The sequence below is a fragment of the Pelobates fuscus genome, chromosome 5 (genome assembly GCF_036172605.1).
Source record: "Pelobates fuscus isolate aPelFus1 chromosome 5, aPelFus1.pri, whole genome shotgun sequence".
Lineage (NCBI taxonomy): Eukaryota > Metazoa > Chordata > Amphibia > Anura > Pelobatidae > Pelobates > Pelobates fuscus.
The window spans coordinates 355759824-355786952 of record NC_086321.1 but is presented as its reverse complement, the minus strand read 5'-3'; the positions used below and the strand labels follow the sequence as shown (position 1 = coordinate 355786952).

The window sequence follows — 27129 nt, the reverse complement described above, 5'->3', positions numbered from 1 at the left end:
TCCCTGTGTATTCAATATATGGAATATTCCCATCTCAGAGTCCCTGTGTATTCAATATATGGAATATTCCCATCTCAGAGTCCCTGTGTATTCAATATATGGAATATTCCCATCTCAGAGTCCCTGTGTATTCAATATATGGAATATTCCCATCTCAGAGTCCCTGTGTATTCAATATATGGAATATTCCCATCTCAGAGTCCCTGTGTATTCAATATATGGAATATTCCCATCTCAGAGTCTCTGTGTATTCAATATATGGAATATTCCCATCTCAGAGTCTGTGTATTCAATATATGGAATATTCCCATCTCAGAGTCTGTGTATTCAATATATGGAATATTCCCATCTCAGAGTCTCTGTGTATTCAATATATGGAATATTCCCATCTCAGAGTCTCTGTGTATTCAATATATGGAATATTCCCATCTCAGAGTCTGTGTATTCAATATATGGAATATTCCCATCTCAGAGTCCCTGTGTATTCAATATATGGAATATTCCCATCTCAGAGTCCCTGTGTATTCAATATATGGAATATTCCCATCTCAGAGTCCCTGTGTATTCAATATATGGAATATTCCCATCTCAGAGTCCCTGTGTATTCAATATATGGAATATTCCCATCTCAGAGTCCCTGTGTATTCAATATATGGAATATTCCCATCTCAGAGTCCCTGTGTATTCAATATATGGAATATTCCCATCTCAGAGTCCCTGTGTATTCAATATATGGAATATTCCCATCTCAGAGTCCCTGTGTATTCAATATATGGAATATTCCCATCTCAGAGTCCCTGTGTATTCAATATATGGAATATTCCCATCTCAGAGTCCCTGTGTATTCAATATATGGAATATTCCCATCTCAGAGTCCCTGTGTATTCAATATATGGAATATTCCCATCTCAGAGTCTATTCAATATATTTAATTTTGTCATGTCCCAGTAGAGTCCCTGTGTAGCCATTAAGGTAAGAAACACATTCAGACTACAGAAACCTATTTAAATTAATTTAGTCACTTGACATTAAAGTTATATAATATATTGTATATAACTGATGAGTATTTTTGATATAAAATAAAACTATTACGTGATTCCACCAGGCTCCGGTAGTTTCCCACTTGAACTTTGTCTCTCCTTTTTAGCTCCCGTCTGATTTGCTGTTTCCATGGTACCTCCATAGTGTACCTTTAATAGGGTGACGCTGGCTTGTCTCCTGCCTGCTTCACATCAGCCTCTGCCCTTTAACTTTCCCAACCGGAAGTCGGGTGTCCGCCATGTTGGTACACCCAAATCGCATGTGCGGAAGTGCTGCCCTGTCTTTGTATTTAATGCTGCTGCTTCTAAGAAGCGGGTAAGTTGATCAAAGCATTGCGGACCTTTACGGTATTGTTTGATATTTTGTATATGTGTTACTGCCTTTATAAGGTATCCAGGCAATGTGTGTAGATATCCTTGATCTCTCTATAAATTAAATGCTTATAATCTTGCATTGTATATTCTTCTGCATAAACAAAAGTGGTAATATATCTAATTTACTTCTTCAGTGAAACTTTAAACAGGCTATGCTTTGGTTACAAGACTATGGTTCTCTTCACATTGTTATTTGGATGTTTGTTATGCATTGGTATACATAAATAGAGGCAATACAATAGTCCAGGCTTTTCAGTAAACTGGTCTTTTGGTTTGTTGCTACCCACCGTTCTGTCATTTACTCTTCTTGGGGCATTTATTAAATTGAATTTTAAACGAAAGCTGTATTCCTGGCACTAGAACTCCCTTGCACCCTCCCTGCCGTGGTCAATAGAAGGTTAAAAACCGATGTCACTTGGCGCTGGTTGGCAGCTCCACCTTCTCCAACGAGCAAATGCTGCGCATGCATTAGACCTCACTATAGGAAATCATTGAATCAGTGCTTTCCTATGGGGGAAAATCTGTCCGTTTGGATGCAGGAAGCGCCTCCAGTGGCTGTCTTGTGGGCAGACTTTAGTGCTGCAATGTAAACCTTGCAGTTCTCTTGAACTGCAATGTTTTACATTGCAACACTAAGTGCAATAGGGCCACTGCACCCAGACCACTTCAATTATCTAAAGGAGTGTGGGTGCCTATAGTGTCCCTTTAAAGGTTTTTAAAAGTTGAACTGTCACCATCTTTGGACTCTGCAGTACTTGCAAAAAACCCATGATAGCATTGCTGCTGGGGGTCAGGGAGGGGAGGAGAGCAGGGAAAGGTGAGTGGTGTCATTTTCCTCTGGCATGTCCTCTTCAGCTTCAGGAGCCATGCGTGAGAGTACAGCAATGATGTCTATGGAGGAAGCAGCAGGATCCTCCACAGACCGAGCCAATTCCCTACAGCTGACACTGATGACTGCTGGGGGGATTGGCACTTCTAGACTCGGTTAGCTCCGCCCAGTGTCTAAGACAGCCAGGTGTAGGAAAAATACATCAGACAAAGTAGTCCTTACTTTGTTTTATATTTTTAGTTAGAAATAGATAAAAGAAAGAGTAGGAAAGAGGAAGCTTTTGGGAAAAGGTAAGTACAATGTGACCGTGCCGCTTTAAGATGGAAACATTGGGTGTCTAAAACTTGAGTAGCGTGCACAATGTAAAACTCCTTATTTCTCAGAAATTGCGATATTTACCTCTCAGGGTTAACTCCATCTCTAGTGGCTGTCTACCAGTCAGCCACTAGAGGGACTTCTGGGTGCTTAGACAACTTTTGGTCATCTAAATGATGCTGGACGTCCTCACGCTATGCATGGGAGGGGGTGGGGTGCAAGGGAAGGGGGCACTGTAGGAACCTATAGTGCCAGAAAATCAACTTTGTTTTCCTGGCACTATAGAGTCCCTTCTAGTGCCAAGACTCCTTCACTGCAGCCAACCACTCCAACTTTGAAAATGTCAGCATGTCTGCCGATTTCTTCCACAATCTACTCCAATCCAATGCTTCTCATAGAGACGCACTGGAATTAAGATACACATGCACATCGAAACGCTGTACTCTAATCAAATGCTGTAATGGGCAGCATTTTATCGTAGGGCCAGGTTCCACTTGGTGCTTGAGGAGTTAGTTTCTCCAGTTGCTGTCAGGAAAACGGCCAATAGAGGTCCATTTACCTCTGCAATGTACGCATTGAAAGTTCTAAAACTCCAGTGTTTTACATTGCAGGGTGAAAATCACAGGACGACTGCACCCAGACCACTTCATAAGATGAAGTGATGGTCCGGGTGACTTTAGTGGTTGGTCCTTTAATTTCAATTCCTAAACAATTGCTGTGTTGGACCAGAACCCAAAAGATTGGGTACACTGTGCAAATGAATGGGTCGAAGGTAACATTTTGTTCTCTTATTAACTTTTTTTGGCCTAGTTATATGGCAGGCAAAACATTTGTATGCATGTGGTTAGATGTATTTATTTATTTGTTAAATAGTATGTATACATATATCTTGTCTCAAAATTCAAGATCTAAAGTGCTAATGATGCCAAAGCATGTGCTTATATAATTTTTAGGCCCCACCACAAAATAAAAATTAAAGTGCTTGGGGCAAATAGTACAGAGGAAACTTGTCAGAATTTCGGATCCGGATTGTCATTTTGGGAGGGATCAGTCTGATATGCAAATGGTATAGGTTCTCTCTGTAAAGTGAACAAAACCTGTTTTGAGAACTCAGGGCAAATAACTGAAGGGCAAGCTATTGAGGTTTCTCTGCGTATTTGCCTGTTCTCGCGTTTCTCATTCTCAATCAACCAGTGTTTTTGTTGCAAATCATTTCCTTTGAACCTGAAAAAATTCGTATACATGGCTCTATCAGGCCAGGTGCTGCACCTTGACATCTTTTCTTCCACACCCTCACAGCTTACTCCATCACCCGTCCAGCCGTCCACCTCTCACTTCACTGTCCACTGGTTTTCCCCTTTATATTTTCCTATTCTATTCCAGCTCCTGGGAGGCTGAAGTAGCAAAATGCTTGCATAGTAGCGCTTTATAGACGAGCATACAGAATAAAGAAATCAGTAATGGTAATTCAATAATCATAACATACAAGTAAATGCTTGGTCTATAAGCATTTGAGCTTTCTTTTCTTTTATTCACAGTTCTAATAGACACTTTATGAATCGCCCAAACATACTTACGAGGAAATGAATTCATGCTTCTCCAAATACCGCGATTGATAACATTCCAAACCATTACACGCTGAAGAATGTTGCTCGACTAATATATCTTTTATCTGTTATTAAACATGTGCATTTTAGAAGTATCATTTTATATCTGCACTACATAAAAATCCTCAAATAAGCTGGATTACCAAAGTGTTTTTTTTTTTTTTTTATGTTCCTGTGTTTTACAGCTTTGATTCGTCCACAGAGTCCTGGATCTTAAGCAGTCTGGTTAGAGAGATTTACCGTACAGATGGCCACATACAGTCTTGCAAATGAGAGACTGCGCGTCTTGGAGGAGATTGAGAGGGAAATATCCGCCATCTTGATGAGTGCAGGTATTCGGTTGGTAGTGGGTGGTGTGCTACGTTATCGTGGCGTAGCCTGCACTAAGTGATGATAAACGTTATTTGCCATCTGTCCTTATTTCAAAGGAAATGTCATTTTGGAACTTTCCAAGGAGAAGCCAAATGAGCGTGTTCTTGACCGTCAAGCATCTCAGTTTACAGCCTCTGTCCAGAAAGTGGAATCTGAATTGTCTGGACAAATTCGCTACCTTACTCAGGTAGGACCTTTCAGGGGTTAAACATACCGGGAAGCAGACTGTACTCTGCAAGGAAAAAACAAATCTAGGACAGAGAGGGAAAAGGGGGGAGACCTTCTGTTTATTTGCTTTGAACATTAAAGTAAAATTTCAAACTTCACTGCAAATACAACATATTGAAACAATATGTGTTGAGAAACATTAAAATAGAGTGGGCCTTTGAAAGAAAAAAACATACACACATCTGTGTCCTAAGTGACTGGTGTATGTGAAGTCTTATACTTTTAAAGTGTTTTGTGTGATTTTTATGGTTCATTGTTCTTGCAGGAATCCGCACACATGCAAATATCGATGAAACACTAGTATTCTCTCTGATCTCAAAATCAACACAACATAACAGCTTTGCAAGCTGACTAATGAGTAGTTTCCTTTTTTTTTTAAAGAGTGATCTGGAAGATCATTTCATTCCAAATATTACTATTTTTTTGGAATAAAAGTCAGGAGTGTTAAGCTTTGCTCCCTGCAGCTTTTAAATCCTGTTTCCTCTAATTTAGCTGTTGGTTGTCAGAGGTTTTGTGAAATGCAGTCAATGATATGTTTAGCCTTTTTGTTAACCTAGACTCTTACTGACTTTTTCCCTCACAATCTACTAACATGCCATTAGTTAAACATGTCTCTTGTTGATGTAAATGCAAGTTGTATGTTTGGTTAGCTGTGTATGGGACTGGAAAAGTAATGCATGTGTGTAGGGAAGCAGGGGTACCTGTGGCTAAACAAATGATGGTAATGCAACACCCAGCATCATTTAACCCCTTAAGGACACATGGCATGTGTGACATGTCATGATTCCCTTTTATTCCAGAAGTTTGGTCCTTAAGGGGTTAAAGGAACACTGTAGGATCAGGAACACAAATGTGTATTCCTGTCCCTGTAGTGCTAAAAAGATAAAATAAAAATGTTAGCCTCCTTTTCCAATGGGAAAGTATTTGATCGGCTGAGATCGTCCATTTTGATGATCTCAGCCAAAGAAGGCAGATCAGGGCAGAACAAGCACCAGCATACCCGCTCGGTGCTGAGAAAAAAATGTATGTTTTCTGATCAATTCTGATGATCTCAGCCAACGAGGCTTAGTGGGGGCACAGCCAGACCACCCTCTGGCCAGACAACATCTCCTCATAGAGATGCATTGAATCAATGTCTCTCTAAGGAAAGTTCAGCATCTCCATGCAGAGCGAAAGATGTTGCACATTGTGCAGCACTGACCAAGAAATTATGTCTAGTAACTGTCTCAGTGATGGCCACTGGAGGTGTTCCAAGGGAGCAATGTAAACACTGCCTTTTCTCTAAAAAGGCTGTGTTTAATGTCAAATGCCTGCAGGGACAGGCTAGACATCAGAAAACTACATGAAGCTGTAGTTGTGGTGACTATAGTGTCTCTTTAACATATTCGTACTAAGTAAAGTCTTCTTAAATGTTTTCAACTGGTCTGGAATTGCTGGATTTACGATGTGTACTGAGCTCCAAATGTCTCTGGATTTACTTATTTGTATGTATGTATTTTATATTTTTTATTTATTTTATTTTTATTGGTCTAAAGGTAGCTACCGGGCAGCCACACGAAGGCTCGAGTTACAGTGCTCGAAAGGATGGCACAATGGCTCTCAACAGGGTTGACTACGCCAGAGTCAAGCTGGCAGAACTGAGCAGGACTTGTGAGCAGATGTTGGATCAGCCCTAAGAAGAAAACCTAGCTTTGCCTATTCATGTTCTGATAAACAGGATATTATAGAGGGGGGGGGAATGCAAAATTGTGAAAGTAAAGCTATCACCATGGGAATCAAATAGTCGCAAAGAGACGTTCCATTGATTATTTTCATAGTGATCACTCCACTTTTGGCTACTTTAAATCTCCACCACAGAGCCACAATGACCCATGTATTTTAAATAACCATCTCTCTACCTTGTAAAACCTAAACAGACTGATTAAAGCCACTTTCTTTTATAAAGAACAGGATATCTGTAACCTTCTAAATAACATCTTTGTGTTATTTGGAAACGTGAACAACATTTTAATTTTCTGCTATGTTGTTGTTTTTTATTTTTTTATTTTTTTATTACAACTGTAACAAGTTCTTATTGTAAGTAAATTGTCATTTTACATTTGTTACCTCATATTGTTTTGTTATATGGTACCTCGTGTTTTGTCTGTTCTCTCTGTGTACTAAATGTGGTTTCTCTCTTTAATCCATAATCTCTTTTTATTATGAGGATAATATAAATTCTATTACAAAAGGAAGATGGTTTATATTATGTCAGGATACAAATGGTACATATCTGAATCTAAAGATTCCATCCACCAAAAAAAGCACCTTTTTGCTGCCACAAGACACTAGGTGAAGGTGGTTTGAGAATCTTCTTTGTCAACTGCCTTCACAAACAATACGCACAGTTCTCCTACAGTTGCTTGCTTAGCATTGGGGATTGACTCATTTTTGTGAGGGAGGTAGATATACAGGAGTGTGATTGAATTAAACCGTGGAAGGTTACACGACCCTTGCTCCAACAACAGGGCAAGCATTAAAGGGACACTCCAGGCACCCAGACCACTTCTGCTCATTGGAAGTTAACCCTGCAAGTGTAATTATTGCAGTTTTTCATAAACTGCAATATTTACATTGCAGGGTTAACTCCACCTCTAGTGGCTGTCTATTAGACAGCCACTAGAGGTCACTTCCTGGGTTCTAGCACAGGTTTCCTGTGCTAGAGCGTCGCTGGACGTCCTCACGCTGTGTGAGGACCTCCAGCGTCGCTCAAAACCCCATAGGAAAGAATTGAAATGATTTTTCAATGCTTTCCAATGGGGAGACGTAATGCGCATGCGCGGAATTTCCGCGCATGCGCATTAGGTCTCCTCGGCCGGTGAGCGAGATTAGTCTCGCCCACCGGCCGACGTAATCACTAGGAGGAGCGTCGCGGAGACAGCGGCGAGGGACATCGCCGCTGTCCCAGGTAAGTCACTGAAGGGGTTTTCACCCCTTCAGTAACCGGGGATTGGTGGGTGGGAGGGAGAGGGACCCTCCAGTGCCAGAAAAACGGATCGTTTTTCTGGCACTGGAGTTTCCCTTTAATAAGATCAGGACACTACTATTTTTATTTTATTTTAAAGGAGTACTCTCCATAGGCACCATAACCACTCCACCTCAATGATTCATAAAGAATGATCTCTGTGTTTCTCACACTTTTTTTTTTTTTTTTCCCCTATTTAGAGTTCTCTCTATCTGTCTTATGGCTGTGTCTGCATTTTTGAGAGAGAAGTTCAGGAAAAATATTAAAGAATCTGCTTCCTAGAACTGTTACTGGTATTCTGATGGCAAAACAGTCTTAAAGGAAAAACTGTTGTCAATTTTTTTTCAGTTCTCGTTTTTCAAAAGTTTATAACATTTTGATGAAACAATGATTTCAAATTTTTTTTTGTTTAAATGATGTAGCTTGATTTTTTTATTTTTTTTATAACTGGCTGAGCAGCCTTGGGTCAATTTCTATTATTTTCTGTTGGCTTGGGCAGACGGAACATCCAGTTTTATTGCCTTGGCCTGCTTCAGTGGTAGGTATGCAGCAAGGAATCTCCGAATTAAGTGGGGTATGCCAGCCATTCCCATGGTCTCTGAGATGCCCCTAATCTTGATACTGTATTTGTGCCTGTGATTTTTTTTGCGGTGGTCAGTTGTTGCTGCTGGAGTTCTTCCAGCTTGCGTTTAACTGTGGAGAACTGGTATCGTGGGCGCTATGTGAGGGCTCCAGCTGGATGAGTTTTGTGGACACTCCTTCCATAGTCTTTTTGAGTTGAGCCATGTCCGCCGAGATATTTGTGCGGAGTTCAGCAACAAAGTTTTGAGCAGTGTTGCAGTGACCAGATTCCGGTCCTCCGTCAGTGGGGGCCCAGGTCTTATTGTTTGACCTTTGTTTTGACTCTGCTCTAGGTTCTAGTGAGAAATCCTCTGAGGAGTATGAGGCTTTGTCTTCAAGGAGCGCCATTTTGTCCCATGCGGCCTTCTGAGAATTGCAGAACAAGTCTTCAAAACCTCTGCCCACTTTTCTTACTTTTTATCTGTCTGAGCAGCCATTTTGGGTCAGATTCTATTTTTATCCGGCCAACCTAACTTGCTTGCTGATGCAACTACTTTTTGTGATCCTGCAGCAGATGGCAAGTTAGGCTAGAAATTGACCCAACAAGGCTGCTCAGCCAGTTAAAAAAAAAAAATAATCTACATCATTTAAACTAAAAATTAATTATTTCACCAAATAATATAAACTTGAAAAATGAGAAGTAAAAAAAAATTGATAACAATTGTTCTATTTAAATGAGCACTCTAAACACCATAACCACTTTTTCTCAGTGAAGTGCCAAGTCTTACTTTCTGGAGTTAAATTGTTTCTCATGTACTGTAAAAGAAATAATCTCCCAAGATGTGCCCATCTGCTGCCTCTAATTTTCTGCTCCAGCTAAGTATCCAGTCTCCTTGAACTATCTTGCCTTGTAGTGTAGCTCCATTTTTTTGGCGTAGTGTCCCCAGATGATCGTCTGCTGCTGCGGCTTTGCTGCTCTGATTAATGTGGAAACGTTTGCTTGAGCAGCAAGGGGGCAGCAGTGATGATCTGAGTGTCAGCTGACACTCCCACTCTTACTGGCTGCCCATCGCGAATAAACATACATTTTAACCTTTACTGGCAATGAGCGGCCAATGATAAGCGGAGTTTATGCTGACTCCGTGGAAACATTGCTCAAACCTACCCCTCAGTATGTCCAGGAGAGTGAGAGGTCGGCACTCGCACGTGCCATAGGTTGCGACCCCTGCTGTAAGACAAATCACTGGGCCACATTTTATTTGCAATATTCCTCTCACTCACTCTTGCTTGTGTCATTTTGGTCTTGTTCGTTCCTAAAATGATGCAATTTGTGATCTTGGTACTTGTATTTCTTTTTTCTTTTCCCCCCAAGTCCTTCAAATCAAGAATTGATGCTTGATGATAGCCTCAGGGCTTGGTCCTGTTTAAACCCTGGCCTTCCTTGGACCAGTATCCTTTTGTGTTTTCATATAGACCGTTATAGTCCTGGTTGATTTTGTTCTGGTTTTGGACCTGGCATGTTTTGTTCCTAATTCTAGTTTCCCTAACCCAGAGTACTCGCTTTTTATATTTGGAAACAAGTTAGTATGACTTGGTTTTGGGCACATTGACTTTTATGTTCTGTTTATGCTGTGTACTCTTTGACACTCTTTGTCATTTTGGGAGTTTGCATTCTGAAACTCGTAAGCAAATTCATGATCTGTTCTTAACGGAGACTGTATAATCTTTAATATTATAACCCATTCCACATTTCTTAAATCCGTGAGCAAATACACAATACCCTAACAAGAAGAATCAGGCCCTTGTAAACCTTCTAAAATATTTTTTTTTATGAAAGCTTTTTCAATACATAAGGAGTCACGATCGGCATGTGCCTGCTGGCTCCACTGGTATCCACAGTGTGAGCAAAAACATTTTTAACAAAGGGAATGCCGAGTTTCTTTACGTTTTTGCCAGTTCTCATTACATTGCACCATTTTTAGAACATAACGCTAAATCTAACCTATGATAATACCTTGGAGAATGTTGCAGATAAATCTTTGATATTTTGTATTCTGCTAAAGTTACTCTTTTATATATATTTTATTTGTATATTACATAAGTCCATCTGAATTTCTCTACTTCAAATGTTCATTGATAGGGTTTAGATTTTTTTTGCATGCTCAAATCTTTATAATTTTCGCAAAAGATTAAAAAAAACAACAACTTTGTATAACATAATTTTAAATACCATTTTTGTGTTTGTTTAGTTTTTTTTTTACTTTATTTTCTTCGCATTTGGTATATAGATCATGCCTTGCTGTTACACTGCTCGGGTCTATACCATTTTAGGAGTTACATAATAACATAAAACTCAAATCGATTAATTTTAAGCACATCATTTTTGTTTCAAAAGAAATAAAAAAAAAAAAACACAATTTGAAGCAATGGACAATTATGTGACAAAAATGAAAAAAAAAAAATCATCTTAATGTGAATTATATCCTTACATAGAATAGATTATTCAGTTTTTTCCCCCCAAAAAAATCTATACCTTTTTAACAAATATCTGCAGAATCTCACTCCCATTCCACTTCTTTATTTTTCTTACTGTAAATAACTGTTAATTTTGATGGCAAATTTCAATTTAGTTTTAGTCGTATTTTAGTCATCTGAATTGTTTGTTTTAATCTAGTTTTAGTCGACTAAATCTGCAGTAGATATTAGTCGACATGACTAAAATCTAATTGGTTTAGTTAAAGTGTAATACATTTTTTAAGTATAATTTCCAAACTCATTTGCCCCAGCCCCCCATGTGTCTCAATCCATCAGCCCCCCCCCACTTCTAAATGTGTCTAATTGCCCTCAGCATCCTCATATTTCTAATTTCCTCCTCTATGTGCCTTTCCTTCCTCCCCTCCATGTGCCAGCTCACCTCCCTGGTACTGTATAGCATGGCCGTGCGCTGACCGCGGGAGAGGAGCTTATTTCCCCCTCTGTGGTTGGACAAGAAGCAGTTTGGCGCTCTGTGACCTACCAGACCTGGGAAATGAAAATAAGCTCCTCTCCCATGGTCAGCACTTGGCCACGCTATGTACTGAGACCGGCAGGAGGGGAGTGCTGTGCAGTGTGCTTTCCTCGTGCCGGTCACCTGAATCCTGCAGCCTGTGTGCCCTATGGCAGCCGCGTGTGCCGCCTTATGATAGCGCCGGCCCTGGTGAAATTTTCATTGCATTTCCGTTCTATGACGAAAATTGCAATGAATTTTCGGCATAGTTTTTGTCCTTGTAACTAATTTTTATTTGGTTATCGTTGGGTTTCCATCACTGAAAATATGCAGCTGACTAATATCATGATGAAAATGTTATGAAATTAACACTGGTCACCCTCCCCCCCCCCCCCCCCAAAAAAAAAATAAACCCTTTCCTCTGCATTAAGCGGAAAACACCTTTCTTCCAGGCTCAATGGATAACCTCTTGTCTGCTGTGTGTCCTTGCATATTAACAGGTTAACAGATAGAGGTGTGTGCTGACCCTGTATGTATTTCTATAGTGCTATCATATCACCTCTGAGATGCTTTGTTATAAACAAAAACAGATGCAATTTTTCAAGCCTTCCTTCATAACTAATTAATGAATTTTGTAGCTCGTCTCTGCACTCCTTCATTTCTGTAATATCCTTCTTTAAAACTCAACCCAAGCCTGCACCAGACATTCAAGGTGGGGTCCCGTCAATTAACACCACTTTTATACATGAGAGCACCTTTCTAGCCTTTGCAACGGCTAATATACTATTATTTTTTTTCAATATAATTGTTCCCAAGCCCTTTCAGTTTAACATGATCCCTACCTCAACTACATTTATAGGTTTATTCAATAAATCGAGAAAAAAAATCGGTATTTAAAATTTAAGAACAAAATGCCCGAGACAGCTATAATTTTAGTTCAGCGACTTGTCTTAAATTTGAAATTCACTTTGATTTCGCATTAAAATCTAACTTTAGTAAAACCCTGTTAATGTATACGTTTCTTGTGGATTCCTTACTCCAAATGCATAAACTGACATTTATCTGTGTTTTATCTCATCTGCCACTTGCCTGCCCAGTCCCCCAATTTATTGAAATCCCTCTGCAGAGAAGTCATATTGTGTTCAGACTGCATTACCTTACCTCGTTTAACCGAATTTAAAAAAAAAAAAGAAACGACTTACGTACGTGAATTCAACTGACCACACATCGATTTCTGTGATCGATCCAAAAGAAGGCAAAAAAAAAAAGTATTTAGTAATTATCATCAAAGCGTAGCTTGAAATATACACTTACCTGATGATCATTCCCTGGCATCCAAAACGCCTACCCACGGAGGGCATATTTGTAGGCTTTATAGCTATGCTCAAAAAAATAAATATATATATATAACAAAATAAATTTGTATCTGTGCATTTGTAACTAGCTGGACAACCACAACATGAAAATAACATTGTATTTTTTTTATTTTTTTTTTAAACACATTGTATTATTATTATTATTGCCATTTACATAGCGCCAACAAATTCCGTAGCGCTTATATTTTGAATTTCTACCAACCTGACAGTGAGTATGCCATACATCCATCCCCCCCATTTTTTATTGTGTATCAAGACGGTATAAGGATGCATAGCTATAGCTGGCATAGCTGCTGCCCACATCGCTTAGTTTCGCATGTATAGCATTCCGACAATTTATAAATGAGACATTAGACCGCACAGAGAATGCTCCGCTTGGCACTCGCCATAAGACGTTGTGTTTTCCTGCCTGGAAACTTGTTAGAAGAAGTTATGTGCCCATGAAATCGTGTTATGTGTGGAGCTGAAGCAGATATTCCACTTTTTTCTGTTTTTGTCTTTGATGCATTCCTTGGCCAAGCCATTTCATAGAAAATATTCTGAAATTATAACTTCAGACTGTGAGCGTCTGTACGCAGAGCCTTCATCACCTTTTGTTCTCGTATGTCTAAATTTGTTTGCAACTAAATACGATGAGAAATATTCACTAAGCCGTAATTGTCTGGAATTCAAACCGGGTCAGACAGGGTTTTTGTAGGGGTTGCTGGTCCAAGGAGAAATCTGATTGTCATTATAGAGTCACAAAGGAATTATTTCCCTTTTTGTGTCAAATTGTGTCAAACATTTTTTTTTGCCTTCTTTTAGATCAACAACATACAGTAATGTTTAAAATGTTGAAATTGATGGACTGTCTTTTTCAACCAAGATTACTATGTAACTATACCATAGACCTCAAATTTAAGCAAATTAAACCAGAGTGGCAAACGTAAGGCTAAAATGTCAAGTTATGACTATAGCGGAATTGGACAATTTTTCCAAAGTGACTAATTTAGCCTAAATTTTAGCAAATCAGTTGTTGTTTCGATCTGTAGTGGTTATGGTGTCAGAAGTGCCCCTCAATGTTAGCCGTCATACCGTTTAATAATGGTTTAACTTCTAACCTTGAGTCCATTGGGCACCATCTTCACAGCAGCCTGCTCTCAGCCTGAAATAAGCCTTTGTGGTGCAGAGCTTAGCCTATTGGCTGAGAGTGATCAGCTGACGCTCATGAAACGCACAGGAAAGCTAACAATAGTTCCTTGCAGCCAGTATTAATTTTGGCGGCAAATTTCAATTTACGTAGTTTTATTCCTAATCTTTTGATTAAAAAGATATTTTAGTCATCTGAATTGTTTTAGTTTTAGTCGACTACATTTTCATTAGATTTTAGTCGACTAAATCTTCAGTAGATTTTAGTCGACAACTAAAATCTAATGGGCTTAGTTACAGCTTTTATTTGCCTCTTTTGCCCCTTCTGCAGCCCCTCTGTGTTTCTTTGTGTCTTCCCAGCCCCTCTAAGTGTCTATCTTCCAACCCCTGGTCTGTCTCTTTTGCCCCTTCTGCAGCCCCTCTGTGTTTCTTTGTGTCTTCCCAGCCCCTCTAGGTGTCTATCTTCCAACCCCTGGTCTGTCTCTTTTGCCCCTTCTGCAGCCCCTCTGTGTTTCTTTGTGTCTTCCCAGCCCCTCTAGGTGTCTGTCTTCCCCTGGTCTGTCTCTTTTGCCCCTTCCGCAGCCCCCTCTGTGCAGTGTTAATTTTGGCGGCAAATTTCAATTACTTTTAGTCATAGTCTTTTGACTAAAATGCCATTTTTGTTTTAGTCGTATTTTAATCATCTGAATCGTTTGTCTTAGTCTAGTTTTAGTCGACTAAACCTAAAAAAATTTAGTCAACTAAAATTGTTAGTCAACAAAATTAACACTGCTTGCATCTCTCCTTTGAGGCTGAGAGGAGGTGGGGAGTGAAACCAGGCAGATTCCAGGTAAGAAGTTAAACTTTTTACTAAAATAATTGACTATTAACATTGGGGGAGAGGCACCAGGGCACTCCTGGCACCATAACCACTACAGTGTGCTGTAGGTGGTTGTGGTGCTTGAAAAGTTACTTTAAAATTCATAGCAAGTGGCAGTATAAAGAATCATCCCCTCCAGAGCCAGTGATGTGCCATGCTTGCGTTCAGACTCCCACTACTCCTGGGCGGCAGCAACGACCATAGTACACATCAGCCCCAATACATACAATAAAAACCAAATAAAAGATAGTGCTCAAGTAACTCTTCTCTTTTGGTTTTTAATGTTTGTACCAAGCTTGTCGCAAAAACTCTGCTCTGATATCCACACAAGCAGTATCTCTTACATTACAGAGCAAACTGGTGTTTAACCAGTAGAGGGCAGCATATTAATATTATATTAAAAACAGACAGTGGTTACTGAATGAACAATTAAATGCGTAATGCATAAGAAAAAATAATTTCGGCGGGACTAAACTTACGATGTTACAACCCTACAATTTGCATTATTGACATCCTGTGTTACAGGAAATTCTCTTTATTTTACCAATTTCACTGACTCGTTTTTGGTGTAATCACATGGTGTTCTTAAAGTTTTTGTTACAACTTAAAACAGCTTGAAAATTGTTTAGCTTCAGAAAAAAAGATTGTAGCTCCATGCACTTGTATTCCAACTAAGGAGGCCACGTGCACCTTGTTTTCCTGAAACACAGAACGTCTTCATGGTGATTGGCAGCATGAAACATTTTTACACCGCGGGATACCTTGTTGAATTATAGGGGAACCGTAATACCAAAACCACAAAAGATCATAACTACTACCAGGGTTCTATTTTCTCTCTTTGCTGCCCCAAGGCCAGTTTCATTAAAGGACCACTATAGTGTCAGCAAAACAAACCTGTTTTCCTGACACTATATAATCCTTGGGGTCCCCCCCCCACCCTCCGGGACCCCCTTAAGCACCTTACCTTGAGTAGAGCGAATGCGCATGTGCGGCCAGAGCCCCGCGCGCAATAAAAACGCCCACAGGAAAGAATTTCTCAGTGCTTTCCTATGGACGTTCTGCGTGCTCAATGCGATTTTCGCATTGAGCGTCGGGGAAGCGCCTCTAGCGGCTGTCAGGAAGACAGCCACTAGAGGCTGGATTAATCCTGCATTGTAAACATAGCAGTTTCTATGAAACAACTATGTTTACATTTGAAGGGTTAAAACCTGGGGGACCTGGCACCCAGACCACTTCATTGAGCTGAAGTAGTCTGGGTGACTATAGTGGTCCTTTAATCCCTTACCCCCTACATATTTATATATACAGTATTTGCCACTCATTGATGGACAGCAAGGACTCATGATAGGCTTTCAAGAGCAGAACAGTGGAAGGGACACTACGATTGACAGACAATCATACTGACCACTACATCGGTATACACGCAGGGCTACTATCTCGACATATACAGGACGCATTATATTATGCAGACGGATATGCATTAATTAGATCCAGACACACACAAAACAGTACAGCTTGCAACAGTGGACACTCTCGACCCCGACCAGTGGCCACTTACCTGGCCAAAGTTTTCAACATATAGCTCGCTCCTACCTATTTTTTGACCTAGTGCTTTGCCCCATATCTTCTCCCCTTCACTATACTTCTTACTCGTAACCTCATACAAAGCAGAACTGACACAAGTGGTACAGAACGAGGCTATGTGCCCCGAATTAATTATCATATCAATAGAATGCCTTACAGAGGAGACAAGTAATTCCCACTGTCAGATTGAAGTTAAATAATAACATTGGGGGGGCGACGCCTGCCCGCCATGCTGACCGGTCGCATGAGGGAGAGGCTCCTGCAGAAATATGGCCTTCTGGACCGTTAAACTGGGCTTGCAGCCTATATCTGAGCCGGAGAGAAAAAGCAAGGTGCCGGAGCTGAAGCTGGCGCAACAGCAGGCTCCGAGATCGGGAGTTTTGGGGCCCCACGGGCCAAACAAGGCTTTGGAGCTTGCGGCCTCCATGTGAGAGAGGCGGGATGGACAGCCGCCACCCTGCCCGCTTGCTTAATGGGCCGCCACACGACAGCTCTGGGGCACACCTCACAGGCCCCTTCCCCCCCCCTCTGGACCGGGGGGGGATATCCCGGTCCCCACTGGGGGGCACCGAAGCAATCCCTGCCGAAGTCTGCAGAGCGCACACCGAAGCCCTGGACCTAAAATGGCCGCCACGCTGCCTCGCCGTCACGCAGCTATCTGAGCGGCACTTCACCTCCCCAAGGGGACTGGAGCTCCAACGAAGGCAACCAGTAACGGGGTACACCTACCCAACCCACGACCGAGGAGACATGGCACCCCACAGGGTAGGGCTACCCAGTCCCCAGCTACCCACCTACTGCAATACATCCAGAACAGGAGAGGCAGGTGTGGCCGTGGGGTGAGACAGGAGTGCACAACACGACCAGCACCGGGCATTGATGAGCGGCCCACCAACACACTACATTGCCACACAAAGTCACTCGACCGCCTGCCCTGCGTTGTTACATGAGCCAACGGACACACTCTAACGCAGGAGATCAGGCATTCCTCTCACCCCACTGTCTCTGGCAACCCGACGGAGCAGGACAAGGGGAACGGAGCGACCCGCGTGCAAGGACCCAGTGGACTCAAACAGTTTGCTTATTTTTGACTCTCACGTTTATTTTGCATTTTTACTGCTCAGATTTAATTAGCGAACATACACAGTTTGCTATAAGCTTATTAGTTTAATCAGAATAGCCCTTTAGCTCGCTTGATTAATTTTTTTTTGGACAACACCTATTCAGTGACATAGCACCTCTGTCTGACTACTAGTAAATGTCTAATGTAATCTAACATACCATAGAAACGTATGCATGCTTCTTCAACATTGCTAATCCTTCACTTAACTCGTAGACATACTTGTACATGCTGTATTCAATGCCTCACCCGAGCTAATGTGCCATAGAAATGTATGTTAGACAGACTGAGCAAAAGTTAACATTGTATTGCTTATACATCTTACAAAAAAAAAGTGCGGTACTACTTATTGCCACTGACATACGATGTGTACTTCTACCCTTGCTCACGCTGTTGTGGCAGAAGCAAGAACGTTGTTATCCATGCACGACAAAAATAAAGAATTAAAAATAATAATAATAATAATAACATTGAACTGGACTTTCTGTTACACTTTATTTTTGTCTTAAATGTTATATTGTAAAACTATTGACAGTCATTGTAGAATCATCAGAACTGAGATGTATACTAAAACATATTGTCATGAATAACCAGTATGTAAGAAGTCAAACACTATGTAACCATAACCTCCACCTATATTATAATGTCTGGTATTTGACATTATCTGTACTGGTTGTCAAAGAAAATAATTGAAATTAAAAAAAATGGGAAACAAAAATCTCATCTACTGTTTTTTATTCAGTTGAATAAAAAAACACAGCCGCCAAGGGTTATTTAACTACTTGCCAGCTGGCTGCTAGTTCAGCGCAGGCAAATAGTACTTCAAATTATCATTCACTTGCATAAACAATCATTTTGCGAACATGCATTCTACTGGATTTTCCATCCGATTTTTTGTTTTTGTTAGTGAATTACTCTGTAACTATTACGCCTAATTAATGTGCATTTGTGAGGTCCAAAAAATAACAACATTAAAATGTAGAAAATGAAATAGCTCAGCTTATTCTGTAACATATATTATTCCGTTTTTGTTACGTAATTATGGATGTAATCCCCCTCCCCTTTTATTGTTTATTTATATATATATTTTTTTATTTAGTTTTTACCCTTATACCTGTTTTATTTTTATGGTTTTTATTTACTATTAGGTTGTGTTATATTATATGTTATACATTGTTGATAATGTATTTTTAAAAAATTGTTCAATTAAAATAATTTAAAAATAAAAGGGCACAGCTATCCTGCAAATGAGTGCTTCTATCAATCATAGTTATATTAACTACATAATAGCATGTGAGGGAACACTCTAAGCACCATAACCACTACAGTCCATTGTAGTAAGTATGGTATAGCTTTGATCTTCCCACTGTCATTCCATTTGTAGAGCATCCCCTTTGGGTTAGTGCTCTGGTAGCACTGGGCCTTCATGACCCAGTTGGGGAAATCCTTAGATCTCCCCTGTACACCAAGGCCAAAGGTTATTGCAACCCATTGTTCATTGTCCTGGTTTGCATGATGAGGCTGCACCCTGTTTTTATTAATTTTGAAGTGTTTGGGCACAAACTGAGGGGTTCCCCCAGGGTCCCCATGGTCCAGCCCCCTGCTTGCATTATTGCTTCTGGGGGATGTTTCACTGACAAAAGAAATAAATTGTGCACATTTGGACAAAATTTACATTGCTAATGCACACTTTACGCTACGTGTTATTGCTCTTATCAATATCTATGTTTTTGAATTACAATTTGAGTTCTCTTGTTAATTATCCTCAATTCCCAAAAAACAAAGACCAATAAACAAAATTCCTAACTAGTTTTGAACCTATTGGTCCTTAATCATAAGAACCTAAAGACAGACTTGTAGTTCGTGCTGCCTTCTAGCGCTGTCATGTTTAAAGTGGCTCTGTCTCCTGACCCCACTTCCCCCAAAAATTAGCATTTCATAAAAATGAAATGTTTAGTTAATGCGTATAAAGACTGTGTTGGAATTTCTGAAATTTTTTAAACTGAAATTCCAACCAAGTCAATATATATCTTATATAAGGGAGGGACTACTTTGTTTTGTGTATTTTTCCTACACCTGACAAGCTTGACAAAAAGCAGAGCTCCTTCTGCCAAGCCTTGTCAAGCCCTCAGCGATCACCAGTGAGGGCTGAGGGGAAAAATACTATTTCTATGGCAGATCCTGCAGTCTTGCGAGACTACAGCGCTGACAACGACTCCTGGAAGATGAAGCGCCAGGCGTTGAAGCGGACCTCGCGGACGAAAATGGCAGTGGTGACGATGGACAGATTTAGGTAAGTAAAAATTAACTTGCCCTGCACTCCTCTGCCAACCCACTGGAAATGAAAAAAGTCACCATTTGGGGTCTTGCCAACATTATTATCATTATTGTTCGTGGTAATGATGATGTTAGTGACTTAAAGATAAAAGTGTTGGTGTTTGGAGGAATTTGTGGATTCAAGTACGCTTGTCAGTTCCAGAATTCCGATGCCTTTAACCCATCCACGTGATCCCAAATATTAAAGTTAGACAGATAGACGTGTTCGCAACAAAGTGGGCTTTGTGCAGGACGTTGGTCACCTAAACTTGTTATAATTTACTTAGCGAGCACGGTTTTTAGAATAAAGAGAGGATTGATTTTGCCGCCCATCTAAATAAAAATAAAGAAGGGGCTAAGAGGCAAACAGGATGAGAGAAATGGCAGTAGCACTTGTGCTAATAATAATTTTGGAATTGGCTTGAAATGTTTTTTGTTTTTTTTTATATATTTTACACAATATCTGCTGACTTCCAGGAATTTAAGGAAAGTGAAATTTCTTGCAGTACTGCCAGCATGCGTTCAAGATATAGAGCTTTATCTTGGCCGGCGTTCACTTTGGCAATGGTGCTTCCCTAATAATGTCACCTGTGAAGCTCTGCCGCATCACCATGTTGATGTGGACGAGGATGCGTTATTCCCTGAAGCATGTTTGACAGTTCCAATAGGTAGTTTTATTGAGCTCAACATTTCAAGTACCTTTTAAAGCTGTCAGATATGTTTCAGAGGCCAGCGCTTTTGAAACGACTTTCTGTGCAGCCAGATTTCCTGCTAGCAACAAGAATTCAAATATAGAAGCTGCCTGTAATAAATTTTGTACTATTTTTTTGTAATCTTTTTTATTTATTTTTTTATAACATGGCTTTCCTAAAATAAAGTGGGCTGTGGAGTGAATCCAGAAGTGGGTTAAGGACTATTGGATTGATGAACATAACACTGTTAAAGGAAATTGGCACTCTAAAATATATTTAAACATCATACCTAACACCACAGTGTGAGAATGAAATGTTCAAAAAGGTGATATAACTATAAAAGGAATTTCTAACACGGATTAACTACAACTTGCTGTGGTGGTTGTGGTACAATTATTCTACTAGGGTTATTCACACACAGGAGGACAAGAGTTTTCACTGAAGCATGACTCCGATTTTTGGGCTCTGTCCAGATTTTGGGGACACCAGGGAACTGTCCCCAACATCCATAATACAAGTGCATCATTAGAAACGATTGCGATATGTTTAGGGCACTAGAACCCTGCAGGGTCAGCCCTCAGTGGGCTGGCTAAAATAGTGGCATTCAGCCTGGTGTGAATTCACACCAGGCTGACCTGCCAGTAATGTGAACGGGCACGCTCCCTTTTCGAGTTCTGCCCCTTTCCATGTAGGTCCACCCCATTTTGGGCAGAGCCGGTGACACAATCACTCCCACCAGAGTCCAGATTCTGGGACTGCCGATGTTGGGAGGTATGCTAAAGTGAGATTTGTTGGGAATTCAAAGTGAATTTAAAGTTAACTTTACATTTAAGACCAAAGAAACAGTTCTAGAAGCACAGCTTAGGCAGAGTAGGCAGTGCCAACAGGGTCATGTCTGATGAAGCTCCATAGCTGCCAACTTTGCCTTTTAAAAGCCTTTCTCCTCACCCACCCCACCTACTGCCCAAAACTAGAAGCACAGCTTAGACAGAGTAGGCATGTGCCAAAAGTGGCATGCCTGATGAGGCTCCATATCTGCTGACTCTGCTTTTTAACTCCCCCACCTACTGCCCAAAGTTTTTGCTAACTAGAAGCTGCATGACTCTGATATTGCAATATTTTCTGGTTTGTTTTTGAGTGTGTGTGCCAGTGAAGATGTGTCTACCCGTCATGCTTTTTTATGGCAATTCTAGCTCCAGTCTTCTCCCTTCTCCCTCCTAGTGATCCTGTGTTCAGCCTGAGGTAGCCTGACAACAGAAGGCCCTCTTGCTCCCTACCCTTAGAAACCACAGCACATGACATCACTTCAACGCCAGCACGATGGCAATGACATCACCGTTTTAGTATTACTGGGGAGGTTTGCCCTGCTTGGGGAAGTGTCAAATCAGTGAACAGCAGAGAAGGAGTGTGAGCGGACCAGAGAACAGTCCAATGAGATTGTGGCAGGAGAGTGGAAGCCAAATAAAGTAGGTTCCCTTTAAGGACTAAGGCTCTTTTCTGATGCCTGGTGTTTGTGACCAGGGCCTTTTTGGCGCATTCCTCACTTTGAGCGCTACACATAGCTCATTTTGGATCCAGCTGACAGAGTGGTCCCTCAGATACCCAATAATCCTTGGGGGTCATTGGTATCAGCATGTATTTAACGCTACTGTCACTTTTAATGCATTATAGTCTATGCCAGCAACAGCTGTTAAAGCCCCATCTCAAAACTTGTGGGACTTAAAGAATCTGCAACTAATATCTTGGTGCCAGGTTCGCCAAAAATCACCAATATCACCAATAGTTTGTTTCTAGTGCAACTTTGTTACATAACTAATAAACTTAGTGGTTTCCTCAAATTCAACTAAAAATGCAACTTATAATGACTCACAATTATTCAGTCCCTTGAATAGAATCCCTCATAACAACACATTTTGTGCAGTGCCCTCTATGCATGAAGATGGCTTATTTTTTTAGCGTCTGTTTTTTTCCGGGTTTTTTATTTTTTTCCAAAGTTCGACAGGGTATTATGGATTTTTATTTGGCCTTTTTTGGGGCTGAAAAAAGAAGACCTCAAATGGTAAGTTATTTTTTATTTACATGGATTTACTTTTATTGTCCCCCCCCTCACTATTTTTAGGGTGAGGAGGCTAGGAAGGGGCTTACACTGTCCCCTCCCCAGGGTAGTTGAGAGATCATTTATTGAGGGGGAGGGGGTATTTTAAATTTTTTTAACAGTGAGCAGCCACAGGCTGTTTACTAGGCATGCCCCTACTCGCAGTATAGCGAGTAGGGGCAAAATTTACAAATACCGTGGGAATTAGGGAGTTGTCTACTAAGCGGCTGCAAGATGCCAATAGGATCGGAGTTTCATTCATTCGAATGAAATTCCGACCTGAACAAAGTCCCGAATTGCTTCTTAACACAAATGGACGAACTGTTCTCATTCTGTTAGGACGAAATTCGTTAGTTTCGGTAACACTGCCAGGAAGCATCGTGAAATCACGGATCAAAGGTCAGAATTGTGGGAAAATTGCTTTGATCACCGGAAACGAAGCACAATTTGCTCCTCCGCTGGTCAAAGCTGGTCAGGCGTAGGAAAGCTCCATAAGATAAAGTAGTTACTTTACCCTACTTTGCCTTATGTTTTATTTTTTTATATATTTTTTAAATGGTTAAAGTAACCTTTTAAGTTCTTTATTTTTGAGTGCATGAAGAATGATACATATATGCTGGTAATGCCACAATAGCAGATACCGGCCATTTGAGGGTAACAGAAATATAGCATAGAGTAAGAGTAAGACACATTTTTCCTTATACGATGTAACGGATCACCTGGCACCCCCCCGACTGGGCACCTCCGATGACGGACGCTTCCTAGCTGACGCCTAGGACCACCGCAGACTCCACAACCGCCGTAGCTTAACTGGAGTCTCCCCGTCTTCCTTCCACCCTAGATCAGCCTCTGTCCTCCAGGACCGTGTGGGAAAGACCTCTCCTCCAGGAGCTTAGGGGAGTATACAAAGTATAGCAATCCCCAGTGTGAATATAGCAGTTCCCCCCAATAACGAGACAAGGCTACGTATTGAGGGTTAAGCAGGAACAGAATGCACTGAGGCTTTATTGCTTCTTATATACACATTTCCCCACAAGGTTACCACACACGTGGATCTTGCTGGGCACTGAAAACACAAACATAACAACCAATCATTTACAGACACACAGTTAAACACACCCATTCATTACAGTAAATTCCTCCCCTCTGCTTTGGAGATAATTGGGCTAATTACTGTATCAGCTCAATTATCTCCAAGCGAAAAATACACTTTTTACACAATTTGTATAACTCCAAAATTATACATCACATTACATTTTCTGAACCAACATAATTAGGGAACAAACATACTCAAAAATCATGCAAATTGGTTCAGTGGTTTGGGAGATAGCTGGAAGTCCCATTTGACCGACCACAAGCATGGCTTTCCTGCCATAGATTTTGGCTGTGCAGTCGGTCCATTCACCATAGTTCAAATACCGTTCGAATGCACGAACGGGGCCGTTCGTGAAAATATGTAATGTCAATGTAGCGTTTGTATTGTAGAACGCTGTTCGACACCCGCCGAAGCGGCGAAGTGCTGGAGAAGGTAAACGCTCAGCGGTGTTCGTGCCGTCGTGTATCCGATTTCAGTTCCAGGAGCTCGATGGCAAAACACTGCTGACCGCGTTCAGCTAAACAAGATGGCCGCCGCCATGTGTTTGACCCAGCCGTTCATCTATTAGTTTGCGGTTAACCACCAGCCTGGGAGGTAAATTGGCTGCACACTCCACTTGTGTGTGGTCCGGCTGTTCGGTAATTTGAAGTTCCACTTCGACAGTTTTAAAGGGGCATTGTGCCAAGTCTCAATATGCCCCAATAATGTTCTTAAAGGGCGAGCGCTGGCTTGCTGTGTCTCCTTCTCTTTCGCCTGCTTCTGGCCTGTTAGGGCGCTATAATGCGTGCTGATGGCCAGCTTGTCCTTGGGGACCTTGCTGTTAGTCATAAGCACGGGCAGAAAACAGTCCTTCCTTCTGCCTTCAGCACACATGGCATCCGCCATTTTAGATGAGGTGCCAGGGCCGCAGATCGGGGTGGTATTGTCGCTGGGCCTTGGTTGCGTTGTAGTGGTCGGGGCCACAGGGTGAGGACCGGGATGGTCCAGAAGGGGGGAAAAGGGCCAGTTCCACGCACGTTTGGGCCTCTGGCTGGGCATTGTTAGGCAGGATAGTGGAGCAGCGCCCGTCCGCCCCACCCACCGCTAGAGAAGGCCCCAACTGGGGCATCAAAGATTTCTCCTCCAAGGGACTGAAGCTCGAGGAGTCAGCCTCTCCCTGGATCCATTGCCCCCTTTGCACCGAGAAGTAATTCCAAACAAGGGCTCAGGAGTTGTCAATTCGAGATGGCTGCTTAATCTGGGGTGAAAGGGTTGTTATCCCTTTTGTGTTACAACAACAGATCCTTGAAATTTACCATGCAGGTCATCCTGGCATAGTCCACATGAAGCAGAAGGAAAGAGGACATGTATGGTAGACAACCATTGATGAGGATATTGCCGGTTATGTTTCAGGTTGCACTGGTTGTGCACAAGCACAGCGTGACTTGCCAAATGGTGCCGTACAACCTTGGACCTGGCCTCTATCACCGTGGCAGAGAATTCACATATACTTTGCTGGACCAGTGGAAATCAAAATGTATCTGAGTGTGGTAGATGCACATTCTAAATGGTTAGAAGTTCTATTCATGTCACAGAGCACTGCAGAAGCTACTGTTAAAGCATTACAGAAACTATTTGCAACATTTGAATTGCCCAGAGTGCTTGTTTCAGTTAATGGACCTTAGTCTGTTTCTGGACAATTTCAGGTTTTTCTCAAGGAAAACAGTATTCAGCATCATCGTAAAGCACCGTATTATACTGCTACTAATGGTCAAGCAGAACGTTTTGTTCAAATGCTAAAGGGTTTTCTGAGAAGTATGAAAGCAGAAGGAAAGAGACCTGAACAACATTTGTCTGAGTTCCTTCTACAGTATAGAAACAGTATAGAAATACACCTCATCAAACCACTGGACAACCTCCAGCACGCCTTATGTTAGATTAAGGAAGTTCTGGGCCGGCGCACTATAAATTTTTAACCTCTGATGAATGTTGCACATGGAGACATACAGATCAACTACGACCACGTATACCAGGCAACCTATCAAAGTGGGTAGGGACACTCATGCAACCAGACACTGATATCTGGCATGGAGTTTGGCATGATGACGTTTCTGAAGTCTGCAATACACCTGGTCCAGAGGCTCAAGATCAAGATAATCTTCATGATGTAATAGGGGATGATTTGGAGGAGATGGAGGAGCCAGACCACAGTTCAAGTAACCATGAAGTCTGTGGTCACAAAAATACTGGCCATTCAACAAGAGAGAGAAGGGCTACAAACTGCTGGCAACCACAAGATCCATTAAGGGACTATAGACAGAGAAACTCCACAGTGAGAAGGCGTAAATGGTATCCTAGTAGGAGTAGAATAAGCTATCCTGAAGCAAATATTGTAGATCTTGAAGATGATGGACAGAATGATGCAGATTAAGAAAACATTTTTAAATTGTTAATTTATTATTCTTGACTTTTTACTATTTTGTTTTGTTTTCTTTCTTTTGTTGAGAAAGGAAGGAGATGTGATGTATGGACTGTTGGGCTGTGTATGCGTGTGTGATTGTATGAGTGTATGTATTGTGATGTATGGGCGGTTGGGCTGTTGTTGGCTGTGAATAATGCACTTCCTTTCTTTTGGTTCTTTACTTCCTGTTCCTGTTGGCAGTTGGTGGAATGTTCGAGGGATTTAAAATGGCGACTGTGTAACAAGGCTGCAATATGAAGATCCTGTATTAATAAAGTGAGTACTTCGTTATACAGGAATTATTGACTGATTTGTACAAAACATCACATATACACACACGCACAAACTGCATCCACTACAAACACACACACCGCATCCACTACACACACACACACACACTGCATCCACTATACAAACACACTGCAATCACTATACAAACACACACTACACAAACACACACAGACATACACTTACACATGCATGTCTGTGTATCTGTATGTGTGTTGGTATATGTGGTTGTAAATGCGTATCTGTTTGTGTGTCTGTGTTTGTATCGGTGTCTGTGTATCTGTATGTGTATGCAGGGCCGGCCTTAGGCATTTGGGCGCCCTGTGCAAAAAATCTTCACAGCGCCCCCCCTCCCCCCTCCCCCACTCCTTACCCCTTCCCACACACCCTGTCACACACACACACACACACAGGCAGACAGCCACACACACAAACACACAGAGGCAAACAGCCACACACACAGAGGTAAACAGCCACACACACACAGACAAACAGTCAAACACACACAGACAAACAGTCAAACACACACTGTCAGACAGCCACACACACACAGTCACACACAGACAAACACACACACACACACACTGGCAGACAGTCACACACACACACACACGCAGACAGTCACACACACACACGCAGACAGTCACACACACACACACAGACAGTCACACACACACACACGCGTAGACAGTCACACACACACACGCGTAGACAGTCACACACACACACGCGTAGACAGTCACACACACACGCGCAGACAGTCACACACACACACGCGCAGACAGTCTCACACACACACGCGCAGACAGTCACACACA

General features: G+C 41.4%; 1 protein-coding gene across 3 annotated transcripts; it reads left to right on the top strand.

Annotated features, from left to right (window-relative positions):
- The first annotated feature begins 1280 nt into the window (after window positions 1–1280).
- MED11 (mediator complex subunit 11) lies at window positions 1281–6899 on the top strand. Of its 3 annotated transcripts, none has more exons than XM_063455979.1 (4): window positions 1281–1356; window positions 4352–4498; window positions 4595–4725; window positions 6302–6897. In XM_063455979.1, the coding sequence occupies exons 2-4, from the start codon at window positions 4414–4416 to the stop codon at window positions 6440–6442; spliced, it is 357 nt and encodes a 118-aa protein (XP_063312049.1). In that variant the 5' UTR covers window positions 1281–1356; window positions 4352–4413; the 3' UTR covers window positions 6443–6897. The 3 variants fall into 3 exon arrangements, with proteins under 3 accessions (XP_063312049.1, XP_063312050.1, XP_063312048.1); XM_063455980.1 differs by having other exon boundaries at window positions 1287–1388; window positions 4369–4498; window positions 6302–6899; XM_063455978.1 differs by having other exon boundaries at window positions 1291–1388; window positions 6302–6896.
- The last annotated feature ends 20230 nt before the right edge of the window (window positions 6900–27129 follow it).